The 27,972-nt window shown below is 38.8% G+C and overlaps 3 protein-coding genes across 3 annotated transcripts; all 3 read right to left on the minus strand.

Annotated features, from left to right (window-relative positions):
* Positions 1-368: 368 nt before the first annotated feature.
* LOC140997633 (odorant receptor 131-2-like) lies at positions 369-1,557 on the minus strand. The gene is made up of 2 exons (XM_073467590.1): positions 1,408-1,557; positions 369-1,136 (listed from the first exon to the last, which is right to left on the minus strand). Exons 1-2 carry the CDS (start codon positions 1,555-1,557, stop codon positions 369-371), a joined length of 918 nt encoding a protein of 305 aa, XP_073323691.1.
* Positions 1,558-3,502: 1,945 nt separating this feature from the next.
* Positions 3,503-6,188, minus strand: LOC140997634 (odorant receptor 131-2-like). The gene is made up of 2 exons (XM_073467591.1): positions 6,039-6,188; positions 3,503-4,270 (listed from the first exon to the last, which is right to left on the minus strand). Exons 1-2 carry the CDS (start codon positions 6,186-6,188, stop codon positions 3,503-3,505), a joined length of 918 nt encoding a protein of 305 aa, XP_073323692.1.
* Positions 6,189-14,371: 8,183 nt separating this feature from the next.
* On the minus strand, positions 14,372-27,972 carry LOC140997497 (uncharacterized). Its single transcript, XM_073467430.1, has 15 exons — positions 27,905-27,972; positions 25,552-25,659; positions 25,036-25,179; positions 24,733-24,840; positions 24,426-24,563; positions 24,123-24,230; positions 23,387-23,465; positions 23,005-23,233; positions 21,067-22,843; positions 20,793-20,966; positions 20,235-20,408; positions 18,959-19,126; positions 17,909-18,070; positions 17,222-17,268; positions 14,372-17,079 (listed from the first exon to the last, which is right to left on the minus strand). The coding sequence occupies exons 2-15, from the start codon at positions 25,617-25,619 to the stop codon at positions 16,535-16,537; spliced, it is 3,921 nt and encodes a 1,306-aa protein (XP_073323531.1). The 5' UTR covers positions 25,620-25,659; positions 27,905-27,972; the 3' UTR covers positions 14,372-16,534.

The raw sequence follows: 27,972 nt of genomic DNA on the forward strand, positions 1-27,972 counted from the left end.
ATGGGTCAAACAAAGAACTTTCACCCAGGAGACATCTGTTGGTGTCTGATGTGAAACCAAAGGTCAACGCTGACTTATTTTAACGTACATAAAAAGTTAACATTACAAAGTTAACATATGTAATGTACTTAACTTACATATGTGATGTGAGTGAAGTATCTTATGTACATGATCTAAGTTAAGCAGCAAACATGCTTATTTTTTAATCCTAAACATGATCTTGTCCTACAGCTAACCAAAGGCTTTGACGCCTCCATCGATCCAAACTGATGTTAACCACGCTGTAGTCCTTTTGGCCTGTTGCTGGTCAAGCGGTCATTTCTGGAGTCATTGGCAAACGGTCTATTCTGTTGTCCATGAACTGATGCTTACTCTGGGCTCACTTTACAAAACAGGTTCCTTTTCAGGTACCTTCTGAAAGTCGTGTCTCTTATGCCATAGATGATTGGACTAATTGATCTTGGCAGGATCTGTACAATGATGTACCATGCGAACAAGGTGTCTGTTTGATTCTTCGGGAACCATTGCTGCAGAACATCTTTGAACCTTGGGGTCGCATATGAAGCCATACAAAGCAGCAGCTGAAACCCATGGAGGATGATCGTGTTTCTGGCTTTTTTCATATCTTTGAAACCTCTTTTGGCAGCCACTAGAATTCTGAAGTAAGTGTAAAAGATGGTGATCCAAACTATCACTAGAAATACTAAATATGTGTTGTCCCTCTTCTTGGTGATGATGGGATGTGGGAAGACATTGTTTCTGAGGCAGAACACTCGAGAATAAAAGAAGTGCGGTGGCTGTGTGGCCAAAGTGATGAAGAGATCAGACAGAACAGAAAACATGGTTGTCATCCAGATTAAACCAATCAGCATTAACGTTCTCTTGACGGTGCAGATCTGCACGTGCCGAAGGGGGATGCAGATGGCGATGTAACACTCGACCGCCATGCAAGCCAGGTTCAGAGGAGTGTTTTCAGTGGTGAAAAGAGCAAGCAGCATGAAGATGCAACAGACGGAGACATTTATTTTGTAGATGGTGTAGCTGATGACAAACAGCATGATGGTCAGGGTCACCTGGATCATGTCGTTGACCACCAGGTGAATGAAAAGTATATACCGAGGATTCGTGTAGAAGATCTGGTGGGTGGGAAAAAAAGCAGACAGGTTGTGAGAAAAAGTTTGAGGTCAGAGGTCAGGTGACTTACAGACGTAACGACTCTAAAACTGAATATTATCATAAGAAAAGCATTAAGTCAACTTCTCCCTGCAACTGTTATTGCAGTACATCACTTTCTTCTGATCAGGAAAAAAACAAAGCAACATATTTAATGGTGGTTCCACCCAACAATACATCTGCTAACACGAGCTCTATGCAAGGCAGAATTACTGAAGTGGAGGAATACTCGACCTGATGTTTGCTGAAGGTGTGAATGAGGCCTGCATTGACGTAGTTGATGGAGATCCCAAGAACCACAACGATCACATTCTTGGTCACAGCTTTAGTGAAGGAGTCTCGATACTGTAAAACCACCGTCACGTTGGCAGATGAGACATTCATCTCTTGAAAGCTGAGGAGAAAAGAATGATCAAGACTTTCAGTTCAAAGTAAATATTTGCAGCGATTATAGATTATAACAAATGACCTTATGAGACAACACTGATTTTAACACTTCATTTTGTGGAGAACTTTCTGAAGATCAGAAACAGTTAAACTAAAATAAGGTAGAGCAAATACCTTATGATAGTTTTTAGATGTTTTGTCAAATTTACACAAAAGCAAAATTAATTCAGAAGAAATGACCGCAAGACACCACCAGTACACATTATAATTAGTAATTATCACAAACTTGTAAGTCTTTACGTTGGTCTTCTCTTTTTTTTCTTCTTTTTTTCTTTGTAAATACCTACCTACATAATTAAATATTAAGAGCCAGCCTTACAGTAAATCAAAACATAAGATAAATCTGAGGATGATAATGATGCTAAAATGTAGTTATTTGCACTGAATACAGAATAATATTATACACTAAGTTACATGATAACCTGGAGCCTACTTATATTTGTTCATGAATTTCACAATCTTGAATAGTGTCAGCACTAACTGGTGGATTAGTGTCTTAAACAATCATCATGAACTGATTCATTAACATATATTTACATCTACAACAAAGACAGGGACACGGAGACAAAGATAGGATGGGTGATACGTTTATAATAGCATTTACTTCTAGTTCTAAAAGGTTCATAAAACTTGTTTTAGCTCATTATGTATTTGTGCTTCATAATATCAAAAGTTTAAACAATAGACCTACATCTGGCAGTGTCTTAAATTTATGGGCTGTGTTACAGCTCTCATCAAATGTAAATAGATAATAAAAAAAAAAAAAAAGAAAGTCCAGATGATTTAAAGGAACTTGACACTGTTAGAACTGGTGTTATGAGGTCAACCTGTTTCAGGATAATCCAGAATGAGACCTCTCAGTAACAACATGAGAACAAAGTCACTGAAATCAGTTCAGTCAGAGGATCAGAGCGCTATTTGAAAATTAAAAAACAAAAGATGACCTAATTTCATGAAGTCTGAAGGCTTTCAAACCCTCAAAGTCTCAGTGTTAAAGAGTCATGTCTTTCAAACTGTCCATGTTTCAGTTCGGAAGAAACATTTTTGCACTGAACAGATTTAAAATAGTTCTTCAAAAACCAGAGACAATCCAGGCTTTCCTAATATAAGAAAGTGTATCAAACAAGAAAGGAAATATTTAAAAGCCTCTGTTATCATGGCTGAATAATTTAAAAGCCAGTCATTAAAAAAGACAACATGGTTCGACACTCAGACTTCATCAGAAAACAAAAAACAAATGTAAAAATGTTAGTCTGGGAAATGAAAATATAAAAAGTCAGCAGGTAAAAAAGATTCACATTCAACTTCTATCATACTAATAAAATATCAGTCCATTCAGAACACAGTTCAAAGTATCACGTAGTTTCCTGCAGGTGGAACTTACCTGAGTTAATGCGTTTAGACCAGGACACCAACAGTATGTCTGAAGACAATCTCAGAGTTTATATGTGATGCTGTGACAGATAATCTCTGGTGTGTGAATGCATGTTGAGGTGACCGTGCATGGGTAGAACGTGTGTGTGTGTGTGTGTGTGTGTGTGCATAAATTTGATATTGTAATGAGTTTTGTTCTTTTTTTAAGCACAAATTTGCACTTGCGCTTCATGTCCAAACTAAACTTTGGCATGATTGAAAATCCATACAAGGATGACAAGTACTTTGTTACTTCTGTTGAATTGTGTTGATATTTTGAGTAGAGGTCAACTAATAGTGGATTTTTAAAGGTTTGGAGCAGAAAAAAGCAGATAGTTGATTTATTAGCTGATATCACTGTTAAAAAAATCATAATGACTTCTCGCTATTGGAAAATAGGATTTATTTTTGTGGAATCAGTTTTCAGTTTTCTGACTCTTGAAGAGGACATTAAAGTTGACACAAATGCTTACTGTGGGTTCACCTTACAAAACAGATACCTTTTCAGGTACCTCCTGAAAGCCTTGTCTCTTAAGCCATAGATGATTGAACTAATTGATCTTGGCAGCATCTGCGCAATGATGTAACATGCGAACAAGGAGTCTGGATAATTCTTTGGAAACCACTGATACAGAGCTTGTTTTAACAGGGGTTCTGCATATATTGCCATACACAACAGCACCTGAAAACCATGGAGGATGATTGTGTTTCTGGCTTTTTTAGCATCCTTGCTAGCCGTTTGTGCAGTGAACATAATTCTGAAGTATGTGTAAAAGATAACCAACCAGACTATAACCAGATACACAATATAGGTAATGTCCCTCTTCTTGATAATGTGGGGATTTGGAAAGGCAGTTTCCCTGAGGCAGAAGACTCGGGAATGAAAGAAGTCCACTGGTTGCATGGCCAAGGTGATGAACAGATCAGGAAGAACAGACAACAAACTCGTCGTCCAGATTAAACCAATCAGCGTTAACGTTCTCTTGACGGTGCAGATCTGCATGTGGCGGAGGGGGAAGCAGATGGCGATGTAGCACTCGACCGCCATGCAAGCCAGGTTCAGGGGAGTGTTTTCAGTGGTGAAAAGAGCAAGCAGAATGAAGACGCAACAGACAGAGACATTTATTTTGTAGAGGATGTAACTGATGATGAACAGCATGACGGTCAGGGTCACTTGGATCATGTCATTAACCACCAGGTGAATGAAAAGTATATACCGAGGATTCAAGTAGAAGATCTAGAGGGTGGGGAGAAAAGCAGACCAGATGGGAAGTAAAGGTTTGTTAAACAGTAAGCGTAGAACAGCATTAATCATGAATACTTGAATAAATAAAGTTTAAACTAGTTTTTACGATAACGTGCCGTTTCTCACATCTCAAATAATTTAATTATGGAAAGAAATACCCAGTATTTTCCACACATACACATTACATAGGTGGGACAGCCAGGTATATTAACAGAGGCTTAAGTATATTTGGTGACCCATGTTGGCAGTTTTTTAAATTCTTTTTTGTATCGTCCGAGAGAACGACGTCGTCTGTGATCGATTAACTAGTGGTCAGTCTGCTCTCACACACTTTAAAATCTCACAAAATACAAGTTACTATATAATGCTTCTTTGTACTGCATATCTCAGGATGCATCCTATTTATTCATTTCATAAAGCACATACAGTATATTAGGGTTCCCACGCGTCCTGGAAAATCTGGAAAACAGTTTTCCATTCACAGTGAAAACACATGGAAAATTAGAGAAAAAGCAGAATGTCCTGGAAAATCTTGTGTTGTCCTGGAACATTATTTAAACTCCCCAAAACTACACAGAACAGTTCAGTATCAACTGTGTAGAATTATAAAAACCTAGATTTAAAAGGAAACCAGTAACGTGTTTGTTTTAAGAAACTTGTCTTATTTTTTCTTTTGTATATTTACTATGGCTCTTGATGAAAGCAAAACTTCCAGCAACCCTTGGTTACTGGTGTTCATGCTATTCAGTTATTGATGATCAGGCAGTCATAAATACTACACTATAATTCACAAGAGAAAAAGGCATTGGGGTTATAAATTGATTAATTAAGGAACATATTAGTGTATGGGCGCTCTCCCTGTCCTACCAGCTCGCTCGTCACTAAAAAATGTCCTGGAAAAGTCCTGGAAAATGATCTCTAGAAAAGAGTGGGAACCCTGATATGTGCATACAGTTCATCCCTCACATTTTTGCACTGTGAAACTATCCCAAGCAATTCTATATTGCTCTGTTCAATTATATGTATTTACTCTTATAATACTTCTTATTTAGTATATTACTACACACTATGTGGGTATTACAATTCCAAGTGCAGTTATCATGTGCAATGATCCACGTTGGTCATATTTGTAAGTGAAAAGTGAATGTATTATTTTTATTTTTTTTACAGTGGTATTTTATTATATATTTCCATTATTCTATTGTGTATTCTATTTTGCTTTTGTCTTTTACCTCTTTGTCTCAATCTGTAAACTGCTATAATGCGTGAATTTCCCGGGGAGGGATCAGAAGTGTTTTATCTTTATATTATGTTGCTTTAAGGTGGACAACTTTTAGACCGTTTTTGAAAAAGAAAGTTGAGTCTCATTCTCAGGTTGTCAAATACAGATGTACCAAGCACCATCCAACTCGCAGTACATCGCCCAGCAGCCGGTGTGTTTATTGGGTTTATATAGGTTGCTCATTAGATTTTCTACCTTTTGAACAAAAGTGAATACAACAGCCAGTTTGCTCTGTAAAATAGCACTTAATTAAAGCTATGCCCCTCAAACATCCTGAGTCCCTCACTTTCATTAAGTAATATTTTATAAGCTTAAAAATGGTCATGTAGCACCAATTTCAAAAGTAATTGCATCTTTTACTGCACTGACAGCCCAGTTTTATGAAAACACCAACTTTTAAAGAAATACTTCTTTTATTTAAATATTTATTTATTAGTGTATTATTAGTGTTTACATGTAAATAAAAGAAAGTCATACCTGGTGTTTGCGAAAGGTTTGAATGAGGCCTGCATTGATGTAGTTGATGGAGATGCTGAGAACCACAACAATCACATTCTTGGTCACAGCTTTGGTGAAGGAGTCTCGATACTCTATAACCACGGTCACATTGGCCGATGACACATTCATGTCTTGACGGCTGAAGATCTAACAAAAGGAAAAACATGACATTAAATCTTGATAATAATTATAGACATCATAATAAGCACTTGTTTTAAATAATTAAATACTTATTTTGCATTTTTAAATACATGTTATACATTATAATGTTAATACACTATATTATTATAATCAAGATTATTATGAATAAAACCGACATTACGTTTGTTAAAATAACGAAAAACCTTTTTGAATATCTTCTTAAAAGGTTTCCATTCCACATTCAAAAATGTTAATTGTCAAAGTATGTTTAAAAATGCAAACTTCACAACACACTCTTCTGTACATCATTGTCATATTGCATTACAGCATCACTTCTCAATACTTAACATTATGATGTGTGGCAGAGGGCATCAACAGTGAGATTAAACAATATTCAAACTGGATCATGAAAGTTTCATTTGGTTTATACTCATATAGTATTTCTATCTTTATCATTCATAGATGCTGAAATGTTAAATAGCCCTAAAAAAAATTTCTAAAAAAACATCCACAGCAGCTGTTGGTCATTGTCGCTGTGAGCTGAAAGTTGTGAACATTCGTTTCTGTACAGTAACAGTAACATAAAGAAACACTCACCTCAGGCCCAGGTTCAGTGCATCGACTTAAAAGATAAAAATGAATGTATTGTTATTTGAAATTGAAGTGAATGCATTTAATATTTAGTAGTTAACATGTAGGATCATAAAGATCATGAGGTGTTCATGCATCATTTTCAGTAAATGTTTTCTGCATCCTTTCTAAGCTATGATCACAAAACAAGCTGATCAAGAATCGAAAAGTATCTCATACCTACATTTGGTAAGAAGTTAATCATTTGTTTAGACCATCAATCTTTTGAAATGAATCATATATATTTAAACACCTATCAATCATTTTTATAGAATAAAACTTAAAATTGTTTTTAAACCAAACTTGTTCTTCTTATTGCTTCATCCAGCAGACTCCAAGTTGTGTTCTGGGAAAGTGAATGAGAGAATTTTAAATGAAAAAAACAAGAATCAAGTCAAACATTTACAAAGAAAATACAGCAGTAAAACATTATTGTCTGTGCAGTCTGTACAATACCAGGCCAGCCATGCTGGTTCAAACACGGTTTACAGTTTATGTATCAGGTGTGTCAGGATACAGCACAAAGTTCAGTACAGTTCAAAGCTTTCAAGGCAACGTGAATAGCTGATATAAAGGTAACATTGTTGGTTCAGTACTTCATTAAACTTTACTGTGACGCATTTAAAACCACATGACTGCACAGAACTTACCTGAGTTAATGCACTTAGACCAGAGAGAGTTAAGACTTTATATATGGTTTAGTGGGCAATCATCTATGGACTCAGAAGTGTGTGTATGTACATAGTGTGTGTGTGTGAGTGTGTGTGTGTGTGTGTGTGTGCGTGCGTGTGTGTGTGTGTGTGCGCGCATGCACTTTTAAAATCATACATTTAAAAGAGGAAATGTATAAAATTGCAAAAATAAACAAGTATGAATCTAATTGTACAAGAATGTTTGCAAAACTTTGCATAAAATTCAAAAGTTGTTTGACTTGGGACTACCTTCACCTACATATAAGGAATTCAGTACGTGTATCACACCTAGACCAACAAAAAAGGCTCATGGTGCCATGACCAAAACCCAAAAGGAAGTCGGCCATTTCTAATTTAGTGTTAGTTTTTGGGGATTTCCACGCGTACAGAGCCAAAGTCAAGCCCCCATCTGGTGGACCTCATGGGACCTTATTTCATAAAAATAAGACAAATAATGTTTTCGTCCTGTTTGAATTGTGTCACGAATCACACATATGTCTGCAGTCAATTTTAAAGATACAATTTCAAGTCATAAAGTCTCAGTTTGTCTTAAAGTTAAAAATCATGTAGCTTTGTGTTAAAGTACTCAGTGAACTACATCGTCTCGCTCAACACAACACTGCTAACTGGGCTCAGAAAAGGTAGTTAAAAAGATGAAAATCACATTAAGTCTGCTCATATTTTCACAACTGCAGTTATGTGAAGGGAGAGTTGGTCAGTTCTGTGAGCTGCTAATATACAGGAGCAGCTCTACAATGTTTAAGTTACGGGTTTTGGTGAACATTAAACGAGAGGACGTCACTAATGAGACTGTTGGCTGTGTCGTCTTCGTAATGACGTATTTTCACAGACTGATATTTCATTAGTTTGATGACAAACTGAGACTCTATTGACTTGAAAATTATATTTTAAGTTGACAAACATCTCTCTTCATTCACTACCATACAACGTTTTTCCTAAATAAGGTCCAATGAGGGAAACCATAAGGGGTGTGACTTCGTCTCTCTATTGTACTTTAATGAACTCCTCCTACAGCTTTAACCAGATCGACTTCAAATCTTGTCAGACTACACTTAACACTTTTGTAATGAAAATGTATGAAAAGCTTTAAAAGAGTTCTCGTTGAATGGCAGGTGCGTGGCGATTATTGATGATTCGTCATAAAACAGGAAGTTACTGTAACTCAGCTGTAAATGGTCAAATCTGCTCCAAACTTTGCATGTCTGATAAAGTGGGGGTCCCACCCAACAACGTTATATTAAATCTGGACAACATTGGAGGCGGAACCCCCGTTCATTCCAATCAAAGCTGCTTTGGTGCTTTGAAGCCAAAAAAGCTCGACCAAGCCGGCTAACTTCCGGTTTAGTACCCGGCTAACTTGAATCGGGATAAAATCATTGAATCGTATGACTCTTCTGACTTTCCAAATTTTATTTGACTTAATGGCGCAAATTCAATGACAGTCAAATAAGTCATTTCGCGGGATTGTGATGCTCATCAAAATGTATCCACCATTTTACAGATGCTTCTTTCACAATGTTAGCTTTTGGGATTTACTACTACCTAATGTGTAATAAGTGACTGTTCAGGAAGTCACATCGCCCTCTTTCGTGCAGTGTCCAAAACACATGACATTCGGAGCAATTACCTCCATTAGCTGTTAGCTCCCTCAGCCAAACACAACGAAAGATTCTGCTGCTCACCAGCTGCTAACAGCTAACTAGCTCCTCTCCTGCTGGTTTAAATATGGATTTTCAGTGCCCTCATGGTTTAACCAGCACAAGATATTCCCAAGATCCTGCCAGCAAGCTGTTTGTGACTGAGGGGATTGATGGACCGTTACTGCAGACCAATTCTTGTAACATTAGGTTTCACACTGAGTAGCCAGCACTGAGACAGCACTGTGGACAGAGAGATAACTATGGTAACAGCGTGAGATGACGAACTCTGTTGTAGTCAGCGTATACAGCAGTAGTCAGTTTGTCATTTCAAACAGACAGTTTGTTCGTCCCAAACATATTTTATGTGATGGATGCCTCGAGCCCTGCAGTACGCTATAACATTTTAGGGACAGCGGAGAAACTTGTGTGGTTATCTGATCGTCTCTTCTGATCGGCCTTTATAGAGACCACCGAGCAAACTATGTCGAGCAAATATCGTTCAATGTTGATTGTTGCCAATCAATTGGAGCACCCTGATGGTTGTTATTGTTCTTTAATCATTACATTGAAGGGATCCTCATCAAGAAACTCATCAAAAACACCAGAAAAATTATTATTAGTTATTATTATAAAATTATCTAAATCGCAGTCACCAAATGTGTGTAAAGTACTGTAGTGCTGAAGAAATGTCCGGGCCTACACATTCATCAAGATAACCTGATGAAGGTCTCAGTACCGAAACGTTAAATTTCATTGCAAGTGAGCTGAACTGTGTGCAGTTTTTCCTGATTTTGCCGGCCCTTGGTCTTCTCCTACGCACCTGTTGATCCACAGGTGTGCAAAAGCTGTACTCTAAGTGACGCAAAAATGATCATTCACACTAATAATGAATCATCTCGCAATTACAATATCTGTCAGAATAATCGCAGTCATGTTTTTTGTCTGTATAGTGAAGCTCTAGTTTTTTGTTTATGTATGTAAATGATAAAACAGTATTGTAATTGGTCTCAAAACTCCAATACTGGCTGGAGCTTCACTATAAAAGATCACATTAGAACAAAATCTGATTTTTAATTTCTTTGATCAGATTTTTAATCTGATTAAGTGTGTGATTTTATGTCTCACTTTTCCTCCACTATATGATCTTTTCTTATTCATCGGTTTAATGTTTAACAGATACAATTTGTATTTTAATAGATCCTCCAAATTTAAACCTGGAAATAAGAAATGATGCCTCTGGACTCAGCTCTGTCTGTTAAAATATTATGTTATGAAGTCACTCATTGCTTTCTTGAACTTTTTTCTGTTAAACAAATTTTGTGACACTTCACGGCACTTTCCTACAATATCTGACTCACTTGATTAAACTTACTGTGAGCACGACTTTGTTGCGCTTTCCAGAGGAAGGACTTTTGGGACCTTCTGACATTTTCAGTAATCCTCTGTGTATTCAGGAAGTGAGTCATGCTGCAGGACACAGAACGAGCTACCATCTCATCAACCCTCATTAGGCTTCATCATTAAAGGTCACACACACTGGGGTTGTTTGTTATGTAGCATCCAGCATGCAAGGCACACAGCATCGAAGGGATTTATTAGATAAGTCTTCTGAGAGGTTTTCTCATCGTTGTCATAATAGGAATCTGCAATTAGAAGGAGCTGGAGTCTATTAGCTGTGACATTAAAGACTTTAAATGACCTTTTTGGTCAGTGAAAAACAAGTTGCAGCATACTCAGTAGAGAAGCGCAGCGACATTAACAAGGTTGTTTCAAAACACAAACATGTCCTCTGTGGACAAATCAACTGGTAATCCCAAGGAGAACAGCTTTGTTCTTCACATATGTCTGACTTGTTTTCTTTTTTTATGAACTTTTACTGTGAGAACAATTAACAGAACTTTCCTTCAGAGAAAGTCAAAGTTTGTTTGTGGTGATCACAACTTTACCATGAAGTTGTTGCATCATTCACACTCTCTCTCTCTCTTTCAACCACATACTCACTAACGTTACACACACAATCTTCGCACAGTGTTAGCTACTTGTATGACACATTGTAGTTCAATAAACGACCTAAATGTTTTTCTCAGTTCTTACAATACCTCTGATGTGTCAGCATCCATTTCATTTGTATTTTTGGTTTAAACTTTGCTCTTTCTGTCTGAATTGATTTGATTTTTTAACGTTTGACCTCTGACATTTGGGGGAGGAGAAGATGGTCGTTGCCACTTCCTGCCACCTTGAAGAACTTGAAAGCACCATGTCAATTGTCGGACTAAAACCCAGCCTGAACACAGACATCGCTTCTAAATTTTTGTCTGAACCTGGTCTGGCCCGGCCTGTTGGGTCCTGACAGGTTCGGGTCGGGTATCTGTGCTCTGCTGCTAATACAGAATACTGATCTGATATTGTACCAGTACTCTTTTTTCCCCAAATTTAAAATCTGTACATTTAATTAGAATTAATTGGAATATTTTTTTGTGAGATAACATTAAACCAGAGACAGATGTGGCACCCTAAACTGAGTCTGGGCCGCCATGACCGCATGTATAACTGAATACTGAATTTTTATAATGACATTAACACAGAAGCTGTAATTCTCATGGATCAGTCGTGTCATGGCTGATACCCGACCTGCTTAATAAGGTCAGCATCTGCACCACCATTGATCTGGTGTATCTGATTAGTGATTATCTCCATTAATCACTGTTAAATGCAGCTCACTTTGCAACTCGCATCACTTTTAATAAAATAAGTTGTACTTGGTCATGTTTGTTCAAAAAGAGGAGAGAAACTTCTGGAACAAACATGTCTTGCATCACAGTCCACTGAGAAAATGTGCTTAAGGTCAATGTCAGTAATGATGCTCTTTGTTGGGAAGCAGTGATTCCCTGAGGAGCTGCTCTTTAAACACAGCAAACAACAGTCCACCAGGAATTAGCTTTGTTCCTTTAAGCTTTTCACTCGATGGTATGTCTGCTTACCCTTTCAAAAACAAAACTTACTTTTGACCCACTGAGGACAAACTTTTGTCACCAGGGTCCTGAACATTAAGAGCCTTACAAAGAAAAGTTTAGTTAAAATGTTGTGAGTTCCACACAGTTCTAGAGATGTTTCAATACCAGATTTATCTTCCGGATACCTTAATGTGAATTGGCTGATACAGAGTACCGATTGGATACCAGTACGTTAAAAAAATTTATATATCGGGACACCTCATGTACAGAGGACGTGTTCGGCTCCGGGTTCGAATCCGACCTGTGGCTCTGTGCCTCATGTCATCCCCCCGCTCTCTCATCCTGTTTTCTGTCATCTCTCCAACTTGCCCTATCTGTAAAGCCATGAAAAGGCCAAAACATGAAAACGTAAAATAAATATAAAGCGTAAATAAATATTAAAACATATAAATAAAAGCAGTATACTACTAATCCTGTATGAATATAATATGATTGCTGTTGTTGTATGGCCTGACTTAGGTTAACCCCTTTGTAAAACATGAACTAATACGTACATACAGAGAATGACTGACTTGGTTTTAATTATCTAGTTATCAATGAAAGAACACTAATATCAACAAATGTAAGTTTGCTAACACAGGCCTGGAGTTACACAAGCCTTTCCACACATGTTAGTAGCTTATTGAGTTCATATTGTAAATACTATGTATATACGAGTTAATTCTATTTCTTATCTCTTATTATATTGTTTATTTTTTACTTTTTATTATTGTTTTAGTGTGATACTGTCCTTTGGCTGCTGTGACTAAGGAATTTCCCCATTTGCGGGACAAATAAAGGAATTCTGATTCTGATTATATTGATTATTTTTTTTACATCATGTGAATTGTCCTCCTGCAGTAGCGACTCTTTAGATGGAATTGAGGAATAATGATGGAATAAAAGATGAGATCTTGCTGGTTGTACTTCGGATTTTCCATCTGCACCTTTTGGCCTCGCTGAGTCAAGCTGATTTGCTTTTACAAATCTAGTTTAAACATGCAGAGTTGAGCGGGGCAGCACCTGAGATGGACCCTCTCTTGAGTGGTTCCATTTTGTAGTTTGTAATTTAATCTGAAATGTCTGAAATAATGAATTAATGTTTACTTAGTGTTCAACAGAGCTTTTCACTCAAGGACATTCCTTTCGTTATGTTGTTCTTAAAAACCTCTAAAAAAAGTTTTTCTTCCATATGACAGAGGCCACTGTAATATTTCATTAAAATACAGAGAATACAAAGTAACATTAGAAAAGTGACTTAGATCCGTTTGACAGCTGAACAGCTCTGCTTTAATAGCAGGAACCTGAATCTCAGGCTCTCTGTAATAGTTTGCTATAATATTTCACAAAGCGTGCTGTTATATTAAACCACCAGCAGCATCTGAGAGTTCTGCTTCATCATCTTGTGTCTCAGTCCTTATGTCTTTCTTCTGTATGTCGGAGGGGTGGGAGGCCTTTTACATGCTGTGTCCAGAGGCCTACTGTCTCTGAATCCGTCTGTTTGAAGGAATTACATTGAAGACTGAAGACTGTGTCAGTGAGCCGTGAGAGTCAGACAATTACAAGGGAAAGTGGTCAGAATGAGAGTGGTGGTTTGCACTGCTGGTCATAATCTCCCCATTTTCCAGGCCTAGAGCCACAAGATTTGTCAGTTTATTTGTTCCTGAATATGTCTTTCAAAAAACTAAAGGAAACATTTATATTGACTGCATTTTAATGTTACTTTTTAAATGTATGAAGACAGAGGTGTGAACAGCAACACATTAATATGCAGCTGGACACCACAGCTGTTTTTTTCTTGAGATTCAGAGACAAGAACTTTGAGAGCAGTGGTGGGACGATTAGTGGCTGTACAGAAACGTGAGCCTCCAACAGACTGAGACCACCATAGGAAGTCAGATTATTTTCCTGTTCTTCAAGAGTAACTCTTTTAGTTGTGTCTTTAATCATTTGGAGATATAAAGCCCGGCAGAGTATTTCACTGTGATGTGGCTCTGCACATACAGAGACTGCTGCACTTCTTTATACCAAATAATTTCAAACTGTCCACAATGTTTCATCCACCTGACTGAAGCCGGCCTTTAGCACAGTTTGGACAACATCTGTTTTTTTCATATCGCCTTCTTGTTTATTACACATAGAACATTTTGCCTGCGATACAGATGAACAATATAAATTTCACACTCACTCATAAACAGCCTTTTATTTTCTTTATTGACACCAATGACATATATAGAATTATAATATAAAAAAATTATACAAAAGAATAAGCAGATTGGTCAATAATGAAAACCATCATTAGTTTCAGTCCTTCACAAATACAAAATTACTCCACCTCAACCAGCCACCACTGTAAAATTCTGAGTGCAGAAAAATCTTATGATGTAATATATAAAAATATATCACAGTGGATTATTCTTCATTGAGTGCTTTCACTTTGTAATATCTTAGTTACAATTCAGTCTTTATATTGTGGTATTAGTAATAATTTCTCTTTTTACAACATATTTTGTGAGGTGCCCTCTGGTGGTGAAAACAAACTGCATGATGTCATTTACACAAATCACATGAAATGTTTTTGAATGATAAACTATCAAAATATCATTAGACATCACTGTGATTATTGGTAACCAATAGTGACGTCCAATACAAGCATTAGTGCTTCATATTAAACTGGACAGGTAAACTGACTCTCAGAGAACTGACAACAATAATATTCACACTGACATTATTACAAATGATTTCAGCACTAATGTTCAGCGGTCTGATATTGACACTCTATATGTGACACAGACATTATTAAACTGATGAAAATACTGATGTCAATAGTTATCTTATAGTACAGACCTACTCAACTGGTGGCTTGTGGGCCACATGTAATATTTCTTCTTTAAAAAAGAATTGCGTTGTTTTAACACATTTTAATTGTGAGCTTTACAGGTCAGACATAGGGAATGTAAAAGTCGGCCCCCTCGGCACTTTTTTCAAATCTTGCCCTTAAAAAAGAAGTTGAATAGGCCTGTTATAGTACTTAACTGACTGATATGTGGAGTAGTTACTGACACCCAGTGGACAAACTGAGTCACTGCAACACTACATTACACTGAAATGTGTCAAACATCATCACTAATCATTATTGATGACGTCATGAGATGAGGAGTGCTGCAGTTACTCCCTCTGTCATCTATTATTCTTCTACATATAAATTGTGATGTCAGCAGTAGCATCTTAGCTGCAACAATATCAGTCAGGTTACCTGAGTGTAGATATAAGTTTTAATTCGCTACTACAATGCTTTCTGAAATGAAAGAAATAAGGAAAAGGTTACCAAGTTGCACTGCCCCGCTGTGGTCACAGTGAGTAACTGCGACAAACAAAACATGATCAACATCAGAACAGGTAAACCAGGAGATACACTGTAAAAATGAGATGAAATGTAAAACTTCTAACCAGGAGGTCACACTGTAAAAAGTTAAAGACACAATGACAACACAAGGATGCACTGTAAAAATGATGACTAAGGAAAGTGCTATAGGATAAAAGGAATGTATGGTTAAAAAAAGTCAAATATAAACCAAAGACAATAACCAGTACAAAAAAATCAACATCACACCGCTGATTATTTAAAAAAGCAACAAATTAAGGCAATAGATGATAAAATCAGACACTAACTCATCACTGGTATACTGTTGTTTAACTTTTCATTAAATACATATATATGTGTGCGTATATATAAATATATGTGTGCATATATATCCTGTGTGTGTGTGTGTGTGTGTATATATATATATATATATATATATATATATGTGTGTGTGTGTAAATATACTCTGATGCAGCTACAGAAGATTGCTTTGCTATAAGGGGTAGTTACATTAGTCAGCTGTAATGTGGCTGGATTAGCATAATCGCGACTGAAAGGCTGTGTTGTGTTCACTGTTGCAGAACAGAAATCAAAAGTCCCTGTTCATGTAATGTTACTAAGGCGTCCTGCATTCTTCAGCAGTGTTGCTTGAAATGCTACTTACTGTGGCTGGGTGATATGAGCCAGTTAACTGTAGCGATGGTGGACTAAGGGTCAATCAAAGACCTGCAGTTTAATTTTATGGTCATACGATGCAGAACAAAACTTGGTTCATCAAACTATGTATATTTGTAGTGGAGAAAGCCTTACTGAGCAACCCACCAATGGTGGCTGACCTCATTCACTTTATTCGCCAACACAGATTTTTACTTTTGGTGGCGGGTGTCAATTTTGGACCTTGAACAGAGCTAACATGAGCTTTGTGTGATCCTGGACGGACTCAACTGATCCGTTCAGCAGTGACTGTTTCTCAAACAGGAGGAGACTCTCCATCCTACAGAGAACACAGAGACACTGAAGAACCAATCTTGGACCAGAACCCAAACCCGAACCCAGGATGAAGAGGTTCAGTGAATGTGGTGTTGAAGGTGTGGAGGCGGACCAGTGTGTTAGAGGAGACTTTATAGAAGGACAGAATGCCAGCAGGATGGTCCACATACACTGCCACTCTGTGACAGACAGAGGGCGAGGAGGAGGAGACGAGTGTCCTTCTGTTATTGTGACAGACGGTGTAAGAACCGTCAGAGCAGATCAGACTCCAGGACTGATTATTCTCTCCAAACCTGCAGTCAGCGGTGTTTCCTCTCCTTCCCATTCCACTGTAGGACACCGATATAAAAGCTCCTCCTCTCCACTCGACCTCCCAGTAACAGCGACCGGTCAGACCATTGCTACACAGCAGCTGCCTCCAGTAGTCGAATCTGTCTGGATGATCTGGATATGACTGATCCTTCTCCACATATGTCACCTTCCTGTTGTTGTCGGACAGTTGGAGCTGTTTGTGTACAGTGTTTGTGTCGACTGTGAGTTCACAGGAATCTGATGGGGAGAGCAATTCACAATACAGCAGCAGTTATTGATCTATCATCCGTTCATTTATTGACAGTTTGATGATGACTCGTGACATCAGAGATTGAATGTGTGCTGTGCTTATCAAGAATTAAATTGAAAACACACTTACACTTCCTCAGACCTGGTCTCAACCACTGGACTCCAGCAGGCTCCACCCTAAGAGAAGGAAGGTGGGGTCAGAGCAGCACATCTTCTTTCAGCATACAAACATGGACATGACATCACTCTCTTTGTTTTTCTTTTCAAACTTGGTTTTAGATTTTATTCAGTGAGAATCCACAATCCAAATCTTTGTGAATCCCTTATTAAATCTAATCATGTTAAAGCCCCACTCCAGTGTGTTTTGGCATTTTTATAATATTTCATATTTTTCCGAATCATTTCCTGGTGATGTTGATGAGCCACGTTTGACTAAAGCAGAACCTGTTAGTCACGCGTCATCCTCTAAGCTTGGCACACTGACAACAGAGCCTGAGAAGCCACAGAGGCACCAGCAGTGGATCATCTGATCTCACAAATCGCTCCTGAGGATGTTAGCGTACTTGCTACAGCATCAGTTATGTCAGAACTGGAGAATTTATTTCATTGATGAAGAGCAAAGAGCAACGCTGAAGGCTTTTCTCGATGGAAAGCATGTGTTCACTCTTCTCTCGACTGGCTTTGATGAGAGTGTCATTTATCAAACAGTTTCCATAGACGACTTTCCAAACGTCACGTTATCTGTTACCAGCTTTGACACAAAAAAACGTTTCTCTATCAGACTGATTGTCTGGAGCTGCAGCTGGCCTCTTCATACCTGAGAATGTGTGGATCCTCCAGCCAAGTAGAAATCTGCTTCACTCCTGAGTCTCCTGGATGATTGTAACTCAGGTCCAGATGTCTCAGATGAGAGGCGTTGGAGCTCAGAGCTGAGGCCAGAGAAGAACAGCCTTCCTCTGTGATCAGACAGCCAGACAGCCTGCAGACACACAAAACAACACACGTCAGATCATCCCTGGAGTATATGTGACTTTTGTGATATTTCTCTTGTATATTTTGTCGAGTTGTGTCCTTATAAATGTATCCAATAATGTTCAAACCAGAGAAATCCACAAGTTTATCAAAATAACGGTGTGTTACATCGTTCGGAATAGGGAATTATCTTGTCTGTGAACGTTTTTTGCCTGAGTCATGTCAGATTTTAATCAGCAACGGTGGTTGCAAGTTTGACTACAGGATTATTTAACTTTATATTCCCCGAACTGCCAGATTTCTTGACTGTGCATTAGCTAAAAGATACACACAGAGAGTGTGTCTGTGTCTGAATTCAACCTCTGACTGAACTCAGCACTTAGCAGAGAGTCTGGTTCTCTCTGTTCTAAGTAAAGTACATTTCCCCTCTGCTGCTGCAGTCTGTGGGACTCCGGGTGTTTATTCCTCCAGAAGTTCTGGCTCTGTCTTCTATTCATAATAAATCTTTGATTCCAAAACATAAACTCTGTCTCAGTATAGGCTAAGTGGAAACGCAAGTATAGGTAATGATAGCTGTTATAATTTATTATTTTGTGTTGCTTCTTGTTTTACTTTCAAAATGACTAATTAGGGGAAAGTGATCCACATTGACTGACATTTCTTAAATGCAACAGAAGACTTAAATAATAGATAATTAATAAAATACTATTGAGTGAAATGCAAAAAATGGAAAAACAATTAAAAGTTTAAGAGAGTATAAACTACCGCCAAAGTTTGGTAATGTAATTTGACATGAATTATAAAAGCAGATAAAAGCCTGCACAGGTTAGCTGTTTATCAAAAAGTAAATCAGATTTTTAATGGTCATCAGTTGAATGGGTTAATTAATACTGACCTGAGAGTTTCCAGTTCAAGGATCTTAAGCCCAGCAGACAGCTGCTTCACTCCTGAATCCTGAAGGTCGTTGTTGCTCAGGTCCAGCTCTCTCAGACTAGAGGACTGGGAGCTGAGCGCTGAGGACAGAGCTTCACAGCTTCCCTTGGACAGGTTACACAGACTGAGTCTGAAAATGAAAAAAAGAAAACGAAAAAGAAAAGACAAATAATATTTTAAAACGTTGAGTCTGGACTTTACGTAACGCATCTATTCCCAGCACAAAATCCTTGCTGTTTTACTCTGGGCTGTTGGAAACATGGCAATTAATTTGATTAAATCGGGATTAAAAGTCATCCACTGATAAAAGTCACATGCTATTAAAAGTAAATAAATAAATTGGATTTTCAATCTCAGCCAGACTGAGTCTGAATTAGGGTTGGGCGATGTCTGCCGAATGGAGATATGACGATGTCTATAGTGAAACATCGTGATGGACGATGACATCGTTGTTTATGAATTTGAGGCAGTAAAGTGCTGTCGTAAGGCAGCAGGTGCATATTAGCTCACCACTGTAGCCACCGCTGTTTCCCACTGTTGCTCTGACATAATTCTCCAACCGTCTCACCCCGCAGAGGAAACTAGCTCCCGTTACCACAACATACATCTCTCTACCAGGTTTAAAAGCACCCTTGTCTCCACACCACATGTCCGTAACTTAGCTTTGTTCAGCCTCATATGCATAAAACAACGTTGGCCGACTAGCCAAGGAAGCTAAGCCTAGAAAATTGTATAAAAACGGCACGACTGAGAGAAACAGCCACCCGTGGGAAAAGAAACACTGCTGCCACAAATTTAGCCGAGTGTCTTAGGTTTGCCTAACTGAACTGGTTTAATAAGAAAATAATAAACGGGACATGGAGATGTAATGTTAGTGCACTGAGCAGCAACATACTTATTTTAATTCCTCTCCCCACATATCACAAACAACAACAACTCTTGCCCTACGGCAACTCTGAGGGGACAAGCCACTTAATTGTGCTCTCTGGTGAGAAGCCTTTAAAGTACAATGTTACGATGGTCAGGGATTAGTAAGCAATGTCTGTCAGCAATCGTCGATGGCATCGTCCATCGGCCCAACCCTAGTCTGAATTAGAACAAACTACACCAGGAAAATAAAAGATTTTCTCGACTGTGTAATTTCAAATCCTCACGGGATAAAAGTTGTTAAAGATGTCAAATGGAGCTGAAATTTTTGAGAAATATCAAAGTTTAGACAAACTGAACGCTGATCTGACCTGAGTGTTTTAATTTTACAATGTGGACTCTTCAGTCCAGCCGAGAGAAGCTTCACTCCTGAATCCTGCAGGTCGTTGTTGCTCAGGTCCAGCTTTTTTAGACTGGAGGACTTGGAGCTGAGAACTGAGGACAGAACATCACTGCTTCTCTCTGAGAGGTTACAGCCAGTCAGTCTGAAGAGGAAATAATAAAAAAGAAGACACATAACATTTGTGTTAACACGCTGGGTCGCATATAATCTCTTCTCAACACGTTAAAATCCTTCCAGCTTTACCCAAAAAAGCTGAATACGTGATAATTAATCATTCCTACATCTGAAATAAACAGACATCCAGCAAAAATGTTTAAATGTTAGCAAAACATAAATGAGATTCTCGATCTCAGCCACAGTTCATGTCGTGCTGTACAATATGTGCAAATATGAATGAGAACAAAATAAATTGGAAAATTCTAATATTTTCTGTCCTGTGAAATGTGAAATATTGAAGCGGTTTTATGGAGGTTAAAATTTTAGGAATTACTTTAATAACTGGAGACAAACTGTGACTTAATCTGACCTGAGAGTTTCCAGTGTACAATGTGGACTCTCTGCTGCAGGAAACAGCAGCTCCACTCCTGATTCCTGCAGGTTGTTGTTGCTCAGATCCAACTCTCTCAGTCGAGAGGACTGGGAGCTGACAACTGAGGACAGAGCTTGAAAACTTCTCTTTGAGAGGTTACAACCACTCAATCTGGAGAGACAAGAGTAAGGAAACCAGTAAGTAGTTATTTCTTTACCTCTCCTGTTAAAAGAAAGCAGATCACTTATTGATTTTAAAATATCCTACTTACAAAGCTTTCTTGGAGGCTTTGACCACTGGCAGGAGCTTCAGAAGAGCCTCCTCTGAAGCGGAGTATTTCTTCAGGTTGAACTCATCCAGATCTTTCTCTGATGACAGTAGGATGAAGACCAGAGCTGACCACTGAGCAGGAGAGAGATAATATCTGGAGAGATTTCCTGAACTCAGGTACTGTTGGATCTGCTCCACTAGAGATCGATCATTCAGTTCATTCAGACAGTGGAACAGATTGATGCCTTGCTCTGAAGAAGGAGCCTCTTCAAGCTTCTTCTTGATGTACTCGACTGTTGCCTGATTGGCTTTTGAGCTACCTTCTGTCTCTGTCAGCACGCCTCGCAGCAGAGTCTGATTGGTCTGCAGTGAAAGACCCAGGAGGAAGCGGAGGAACAAGTCCAGGTGTCCATTTGGACTCTGTAAGGCCTTGTTCACAGCACTCTGGTAGAAGTGTGTCTCTGCAGAACCATCAGTTGGTGGTTCTTCTGACAGCAGATTGACACCAGAGTTGAAGAATTTACGATGGACATGAAGAGCCGCCAGAAACTCTTGAAAACTCACATGAACAAAGCAGAACACTGTGTCATGGTACAGGCCTCTCTCTTCTTTAAAGATCTGTGTGAACACTCCTGAGTACAATGAGGCAGCTTTGATATTGATGCCACAGTCTTTCAGGTCTGATTCATAGAAGATCAGATTGCCTTTCTGCAGCTGCACAAAAGCCAGTTCTCCCAGTGACACAACCATCTTCTTGTTGTCTGGAGTCCAGTGTGGATCCGTCTCAGCTCTTCCATCATACTTGATGTTCTTCTGTTTGGACTGAACCACCAGGAAGTGGATGTACATGTCAGTCAGGGTCTTGGGCAGCTCTCCTCCCTCTCTGGTCTCCAACAAATTCTCCAAAACTGTAGCAGTGATCCGACAGAACACTGGGATGTGACACATGGTGTGGAGGCTTTGTGATGTCTTGATGTGGGAGATTATTCTGCTGGCCTGCTTCTCATCTCTGAATCTCTTCCTGAAGTACTCCTCCTTCTGTGGGTCAGTGAACCCTCTGACCTCTGTCACCATGTCAACACACTCAGGAGGGATCTGATTGGCTGCTGCAGGTCGTGTGGTTATCCAGAGGCGAGCAGAGGGAAGCAGGTTTCTCCTGATGAGGTTTGTCAGCAGCACATCTACTGAGGTGGACTCTGTAGCATCAGTCAGGATCTCATTGTTGTGGAAGTCCAGAGGAAGGCGACACTCATCCAGACCGTGTAAGATAAACAAAACCTGAAACTCTTCAAACCTTGTGATTCCTGCTTCTTTGGTTTCAGTGAAGAAGTGATGAATGAGTTCCACCAAACTGAACTTTTTCTTTCTCAGCACATTCAGCTCTCTGAAGGTGAATAGAAATATGAATTCAATGTCCTGGTTGGTTTTGCCTTCAGCCCAGTCCAGAGTGAACTTATGTGTTAAGACTGTTTTCCCGATGCCAGCAACTCCCTTTGTAATCACTGTTCTGATTGGATTACTTCCAAGTGAGGGTTTGAAGATGTCTTCTTGCTTGATTATTGTTTCTGGTGTGGCAGTTTTCCTGGATGCTGTTTCAATCTGTCTGACCTCATGTTCAGCGTTCACCTCTCCAGTTCCTCCCGCTGTGATGTAGAGCTCTGTGTAGATCTGGTTCAGACTGGTTTGTCGTCCTGCTTTAGTGATTCCCTCAAAAAAACTCTGGAACTTCTTCTTCATGGTAGTTTTAAGTTTATCCTGACAAACACCAGCATGACTTTCTGAATGAACACACAACACAGAAGATCAATAAGTGATTGATTAAGAAAATATGAACATTCCTATAAAGAATGTATGTATATAAACATAATTTTCCTCCATCTCCAAAGACATAAATGCTTCATTCATCCAGCTTGTTAAATATTTGGAGAAATCCTCTTACTGCTCTGCAGACAGTCAGCCAGCTCTTCCTGCTTCATTTTCCTCAGGAAGTGCAATGTGATCTTCAAAAAGGCCTCTCTGCTGCTCCTCCTCTGCTCTTTCTCTCTACCATCCATCACCTCCTCATCCTCCATCTGACTCTCTAAGCACTCTGAGTGATCTGAACTCAGAACCTTCTGGACCCTCTTCAGTTCATCCTTCACAAATGAAACGATGTTCTCCTCCAGCAGCTGGAAATGAACGTTATATAAAGAGCACAGTCAAACTAAAATCATGAAACCAAACATTTGAATCATGTTGAACAGACTGTAAATCCACTAATCTTCAAAGTGCGGTAGGGAGATTTGTGTGAATAGATGAATAGATGTGAAAGCTGTACAGACCATAAATAATGAGTCCAGGTGTGTTTGATGCTGCTGGGCAGAATGACCACTGGGGACCTCTGAGCTCTCCTGCTCGACTCTGTGGAGGAATCATGAACAATAAGCTCACATTATGTCTGTCCATACAGAGACAAACACAGGTAGATCCTTTGAGCCAAAGAGTAATTACAACATTAAATCAGAGAATTTTCCCTGACATTAAAGTGTTGGTCATATTGTTGATCCCACTGTGAATCAACAGTCTGCATTTCTGTGCAGGTTTCAGTTTCTGATACTGGTCTGAAGCAAAAAAACAAACAAACAAAAAGTTCATGGACAGTGTTTCCCAGATGTTGAACTTTTGATAGGAAGATGCCGAGCACATTACCATCACCATCTTGTTACTGCTGTTTACATTCACCCTGATGCAGATTCAAAAGATGAGTTTACAAACTTTTATTTTATTATACAACCCTGTGTTGTGTAATAACGAATAAAGTACCTTGAACCTTGAACCTTGTTTATGACAGGCTGTTTATGAGCCAGGGCGTAATTATTACGTGCTTGATGAAACACAAAGACAGGTTTTAATCTGAACTGCACCCAGAACAAGTGGTTATACTGAGCAGCTTTCAGATTTGAGAATAAGGGAAGAAGAACAATGCTTGAAATAAACAAACAGGTTTTAAAGAACTTATCTGGATTAATAACAAATAAAAAACAATTCAGTAATATTTTTACTTAATCAGCAGTTTACCTCTTTGCAGTGGAGGATTGTTGTCCTCGTTTAAAATAGATTCCACGATCAACTGACCAGTCACTCTTTAAGGACACACTGCTGGGTTCAGGTGTTTCCTGCTTCCTCCTGATAGAAACACAAAGACAGGTTTTAATCTGACCTGCACCCAGAACAAGTGGTTATACTGAGCAGCTTTCAGATTTGAGAATAAGGGAAGAAGAACAATGCTTAAAATAAACATACAGGTTTTAAAAAAACATATCTGGATTAATAACAAATAGAAAACAAATCAGTAATATTTTTACTTAATCAGCAGTTTACCTCTTTGCAGTAGAAGATTGTTGTCCTTGTTTAAAATAGATTCCACGATCAACTGACCAGTCACTCTTTAAGGACACACTGCTGGGTTCAGGCTCAGCTTCAGGTTCAGCTTTAGCAGAATCCGGTCCCTCATAGAACCTGTTAGACAGAGAGGAAGACCATCAGCTATCAAACAGGGAAGGAGATCTAGAAAAGGTCTTCCCTATAATGCGAAGAATAATGGTGAAACTAAACATACAGCTTTTAAGAAACATAGCTCGATAAATAAAAGTTAAAAGTAATATTTTAATTTTTATCAACAGTTTACCTCTTTGCAGCAGAAGATTGTTGTCCTTGTTTAAAATAGATTCCACGATCAACTGACCAGTCACTCTTTAAGGACACACTGCTGGGTTCAGGTGTTTCCTGCTTCCTCCTGATAGAAATACAAAGACAGGTTTTAATCTGAACTGCACCCAGAACAAGTGGTTATACTGAGCAGCTTTCAGATTTGAGAATAAGGGAAGAAGAACAATGCTTGAAATAAATATACAAGTTTCAAAAAAACTATCTGGATTAATAACAAATAAAAAACAAATCAGTAATATGTTTTACTTTATCAGCAGTTTACCTCTTTGCAGCAGAGGATTGTTGTCCTTGTTTAAAATAGATTCCACGATCAACTGACCAGTCACTCTTTAAGGACACACAGCTGGGTTCAGGCTCAGCTTCAGCTTCAGCTTTAGCTTTATCAGAATCTGGTCTCTTCTGGATCCTGTTAGACAGAAAGGAAGACCATCATTAGTCTAAAGACACAGAAGAAAGATGAAAGTTCAATAAAACATGAAGCTGAGTGTATTTAGTCTGTATATCATCAGTTCATTTTTCCATATTATATTGAACAAAATATTGGGGTACATGTTAAACTGAAGTCAACGGATGAAGACTTGGAAACTTGGCAGCTGTCAGATGTGAGAATATAAATGTGTGTTCGTACAGTAAGTTTGCTAAAGTTTCATGTATAAAGCACTTTTAACACACAACAACGCACACAGAGCTTTGAGTGTGAATACTGATGATGGAGTGCTTTAACTTCTGAGCTCTGACATGGAAAAGAGTCGTGGACGGGTGGAGACCCTCATCTCACCTCTGAGATCTGGTGCGGCTGAAACGCTCCACCTTCTCTTCCTCCTCTCTGTCCTCACTCTGATCCATGCTGCTGATCTCACACCCACGTCAGCTCACACACTTTAATCTGGAGAGGAAACACAAATGCTTCATCTGCACATGAACTGAGATCAGTTCCATCATTTCTCCTTTATAACTATCGGCTGCTCCTCCAGTTATTGGCTGTTATTGTCTGTTTCAGGTCAGTGTGAGGCAGAGGAAGCTGCCTTCAGCTGCTGTACTTCCCCATCGATCCACTAGATGGCGTCATGAAGCTGCAGTGAAGTGGAGAGCAGAGCAGCACACACACATGCATGGAGGACCATTTACATTCACTGACACAGCAGCAGTAACTGAGGTAAGATAATGTGAGTGAGTGTCACTGTAAAACAATGACTTGATGCAACAAGCTACAGCTGTTTATTTCACACCAGCAGCTGAGATTAAGACTCCAATGTAACAACACTCAATCATTTCCCATCTTTGAAAACAAAAAAACATCTTTTATAAAAACATTACTTGTTAGAAAGTTCATAATATTGGCTGTTTATGGTTTTCTGTAACAGACTCTAATTATAGGCATTTATTATAGGTTTGAAATAGGGTCGACAGATATTTCTTTTTCTTCAATTATTAGAAATCAAGGAGACTGAAAACGGATATTTAGGACCGATAGTTGTACATTTATTTGTTTACTAGTTACTTTGCAGATTCAGATTATTCAGTGTTCTCAAATGAACTGTTGAGATAATTTAATTAGTCAGTGCTCTGCAGGTCAGCTGAATATGCAAAAATATTAACATATGTGAATAATAGGGCTGCAACGATCATTTTCTCGATTAATCAACAAGTTGTTTGCATGGATGCAGGAATTAAACCTAAAACGAGGCTATAACCAATGCTGAATTTACAAGAAGGACCAAATAATTAAGAATTTGTCATTGACAGCGTTTCACAAAGTTTAGAAAGCTTCTCCTAACTCAACAGCTCACAAAATGTAGTGATTTTATAAGGGAGTCTGGGGAATTTCTCTCTCTTCTTCTCCTTGCTGTTGTTGACTGTAGTCGACGTGGCTGCTTTGACCTACGATACGCTGGTGTGGTCTCAAAATGTTTGTTAACGATCAGATACGTTATCCTGGACATACAAATTAATATTAAAAAACATGAATGTCTCGCAACCTTTACTATGATGTCATTATACACACTGACCCCTTCAGCACAAACTGTGAATGACTCCCACGTCCCCGGTTGTTTGGTCTATAAAATGTCAGAAAATGTGAAACATGTCAGTCAGTGTTTCTCAAAGCCCAGGATGACTTCTTTAAATGTCTTGTTTTGTCCACAACCCCAAAAAAACAGAAAATATTCTTTTTTCTTTAAAAAATTACTCTGATAACTGATTAATAGATTATCAAAATAGTTGCCGTTTCATTTAAAAGTTGACATGATTTGAAGCTTTACTGGAGTAAAAGTAAAAGTAAGTCCAGCATTAAACATCTTTCTAAAAGTAAACCATCAGCTTCTTATGGTTTAAGTATCAGAAGTAAATGTACTCATTTCACAGTAAAACGTCCCTTTTTATTGAGAGTAAAAGTACCTGAAAAGTACTTATGTAGGCTCCAGTATTTGAGTAAAAGTAGTTATTTACTTTCTACTACTGATGAATAATATGATCCAGATAATAACTGAAGTAAAGTCTGAATAAAACTTTGATCTAGATTCGCCTCCTTCATGTAGTTACTGTCTGCAGCTGTTGATCATTAACACTTGTGTGGCCCATTACTGATCAGAACCGAAAGTAAATAACTGCTGGACAGTTCTGATGGCACTTCATGAGCCTGTTGAGCCTTAAACAGCTGTAACTCCCACACTGTGTCCACATCAGTCCTGCAGTGTGCACGCTGGATGATGATGGACACTCACCGGCTCTAGCAGCTGGATTCCTGCGGCTGCAGCTGCAGGTGTCCGGCCGAGCGGAGCCCAGTTTGAAGCGGGAGAGCAGCGGCTCGTCTCCGCCTCCTCCACCGCCCGATTCAGGCAGGGAAGCTGCCTTCAGCCGTCAGTAAGTGGTGCTGCGCAGAAACACAGTGCAACCGACGGTGTTCAACAACCGAGGGTCGACTGACTGTAACTCTGCGTTTACTACTTTCAACTCTAAAATGGCGGAGAGTCTTTAAAGTCTTTAGGAGCCGCCCTGTCTCACGAACTGCTGTCAGAGTTGTTAACGAGCGAGCGACGGTGGAGCAACAAGCTAAGAGAAGTTTACACCAACAAGATGAGCAAAGAGTTTTTTTAAAGTGTACAACAGGATAAAAAGGTCGTTTACGTTACCTTCACACGGAGAAAACAACTGCGCCATCGAGCTGCAAAGTGAAAGTAAAGATAAGACGAACAGGCGG

Source organism: Pagrus major, chromosome 6 (genome assembly GCF_040436345.1).
Source record: "Pagrus major chromosome 6, Pma_NU_1.0".
Lineage (NCBI taxonomy): Eukaryota > Metazoa > Chordata > Actinopteri > Spariformes > Sparidae > Pagrus > Pagrus major.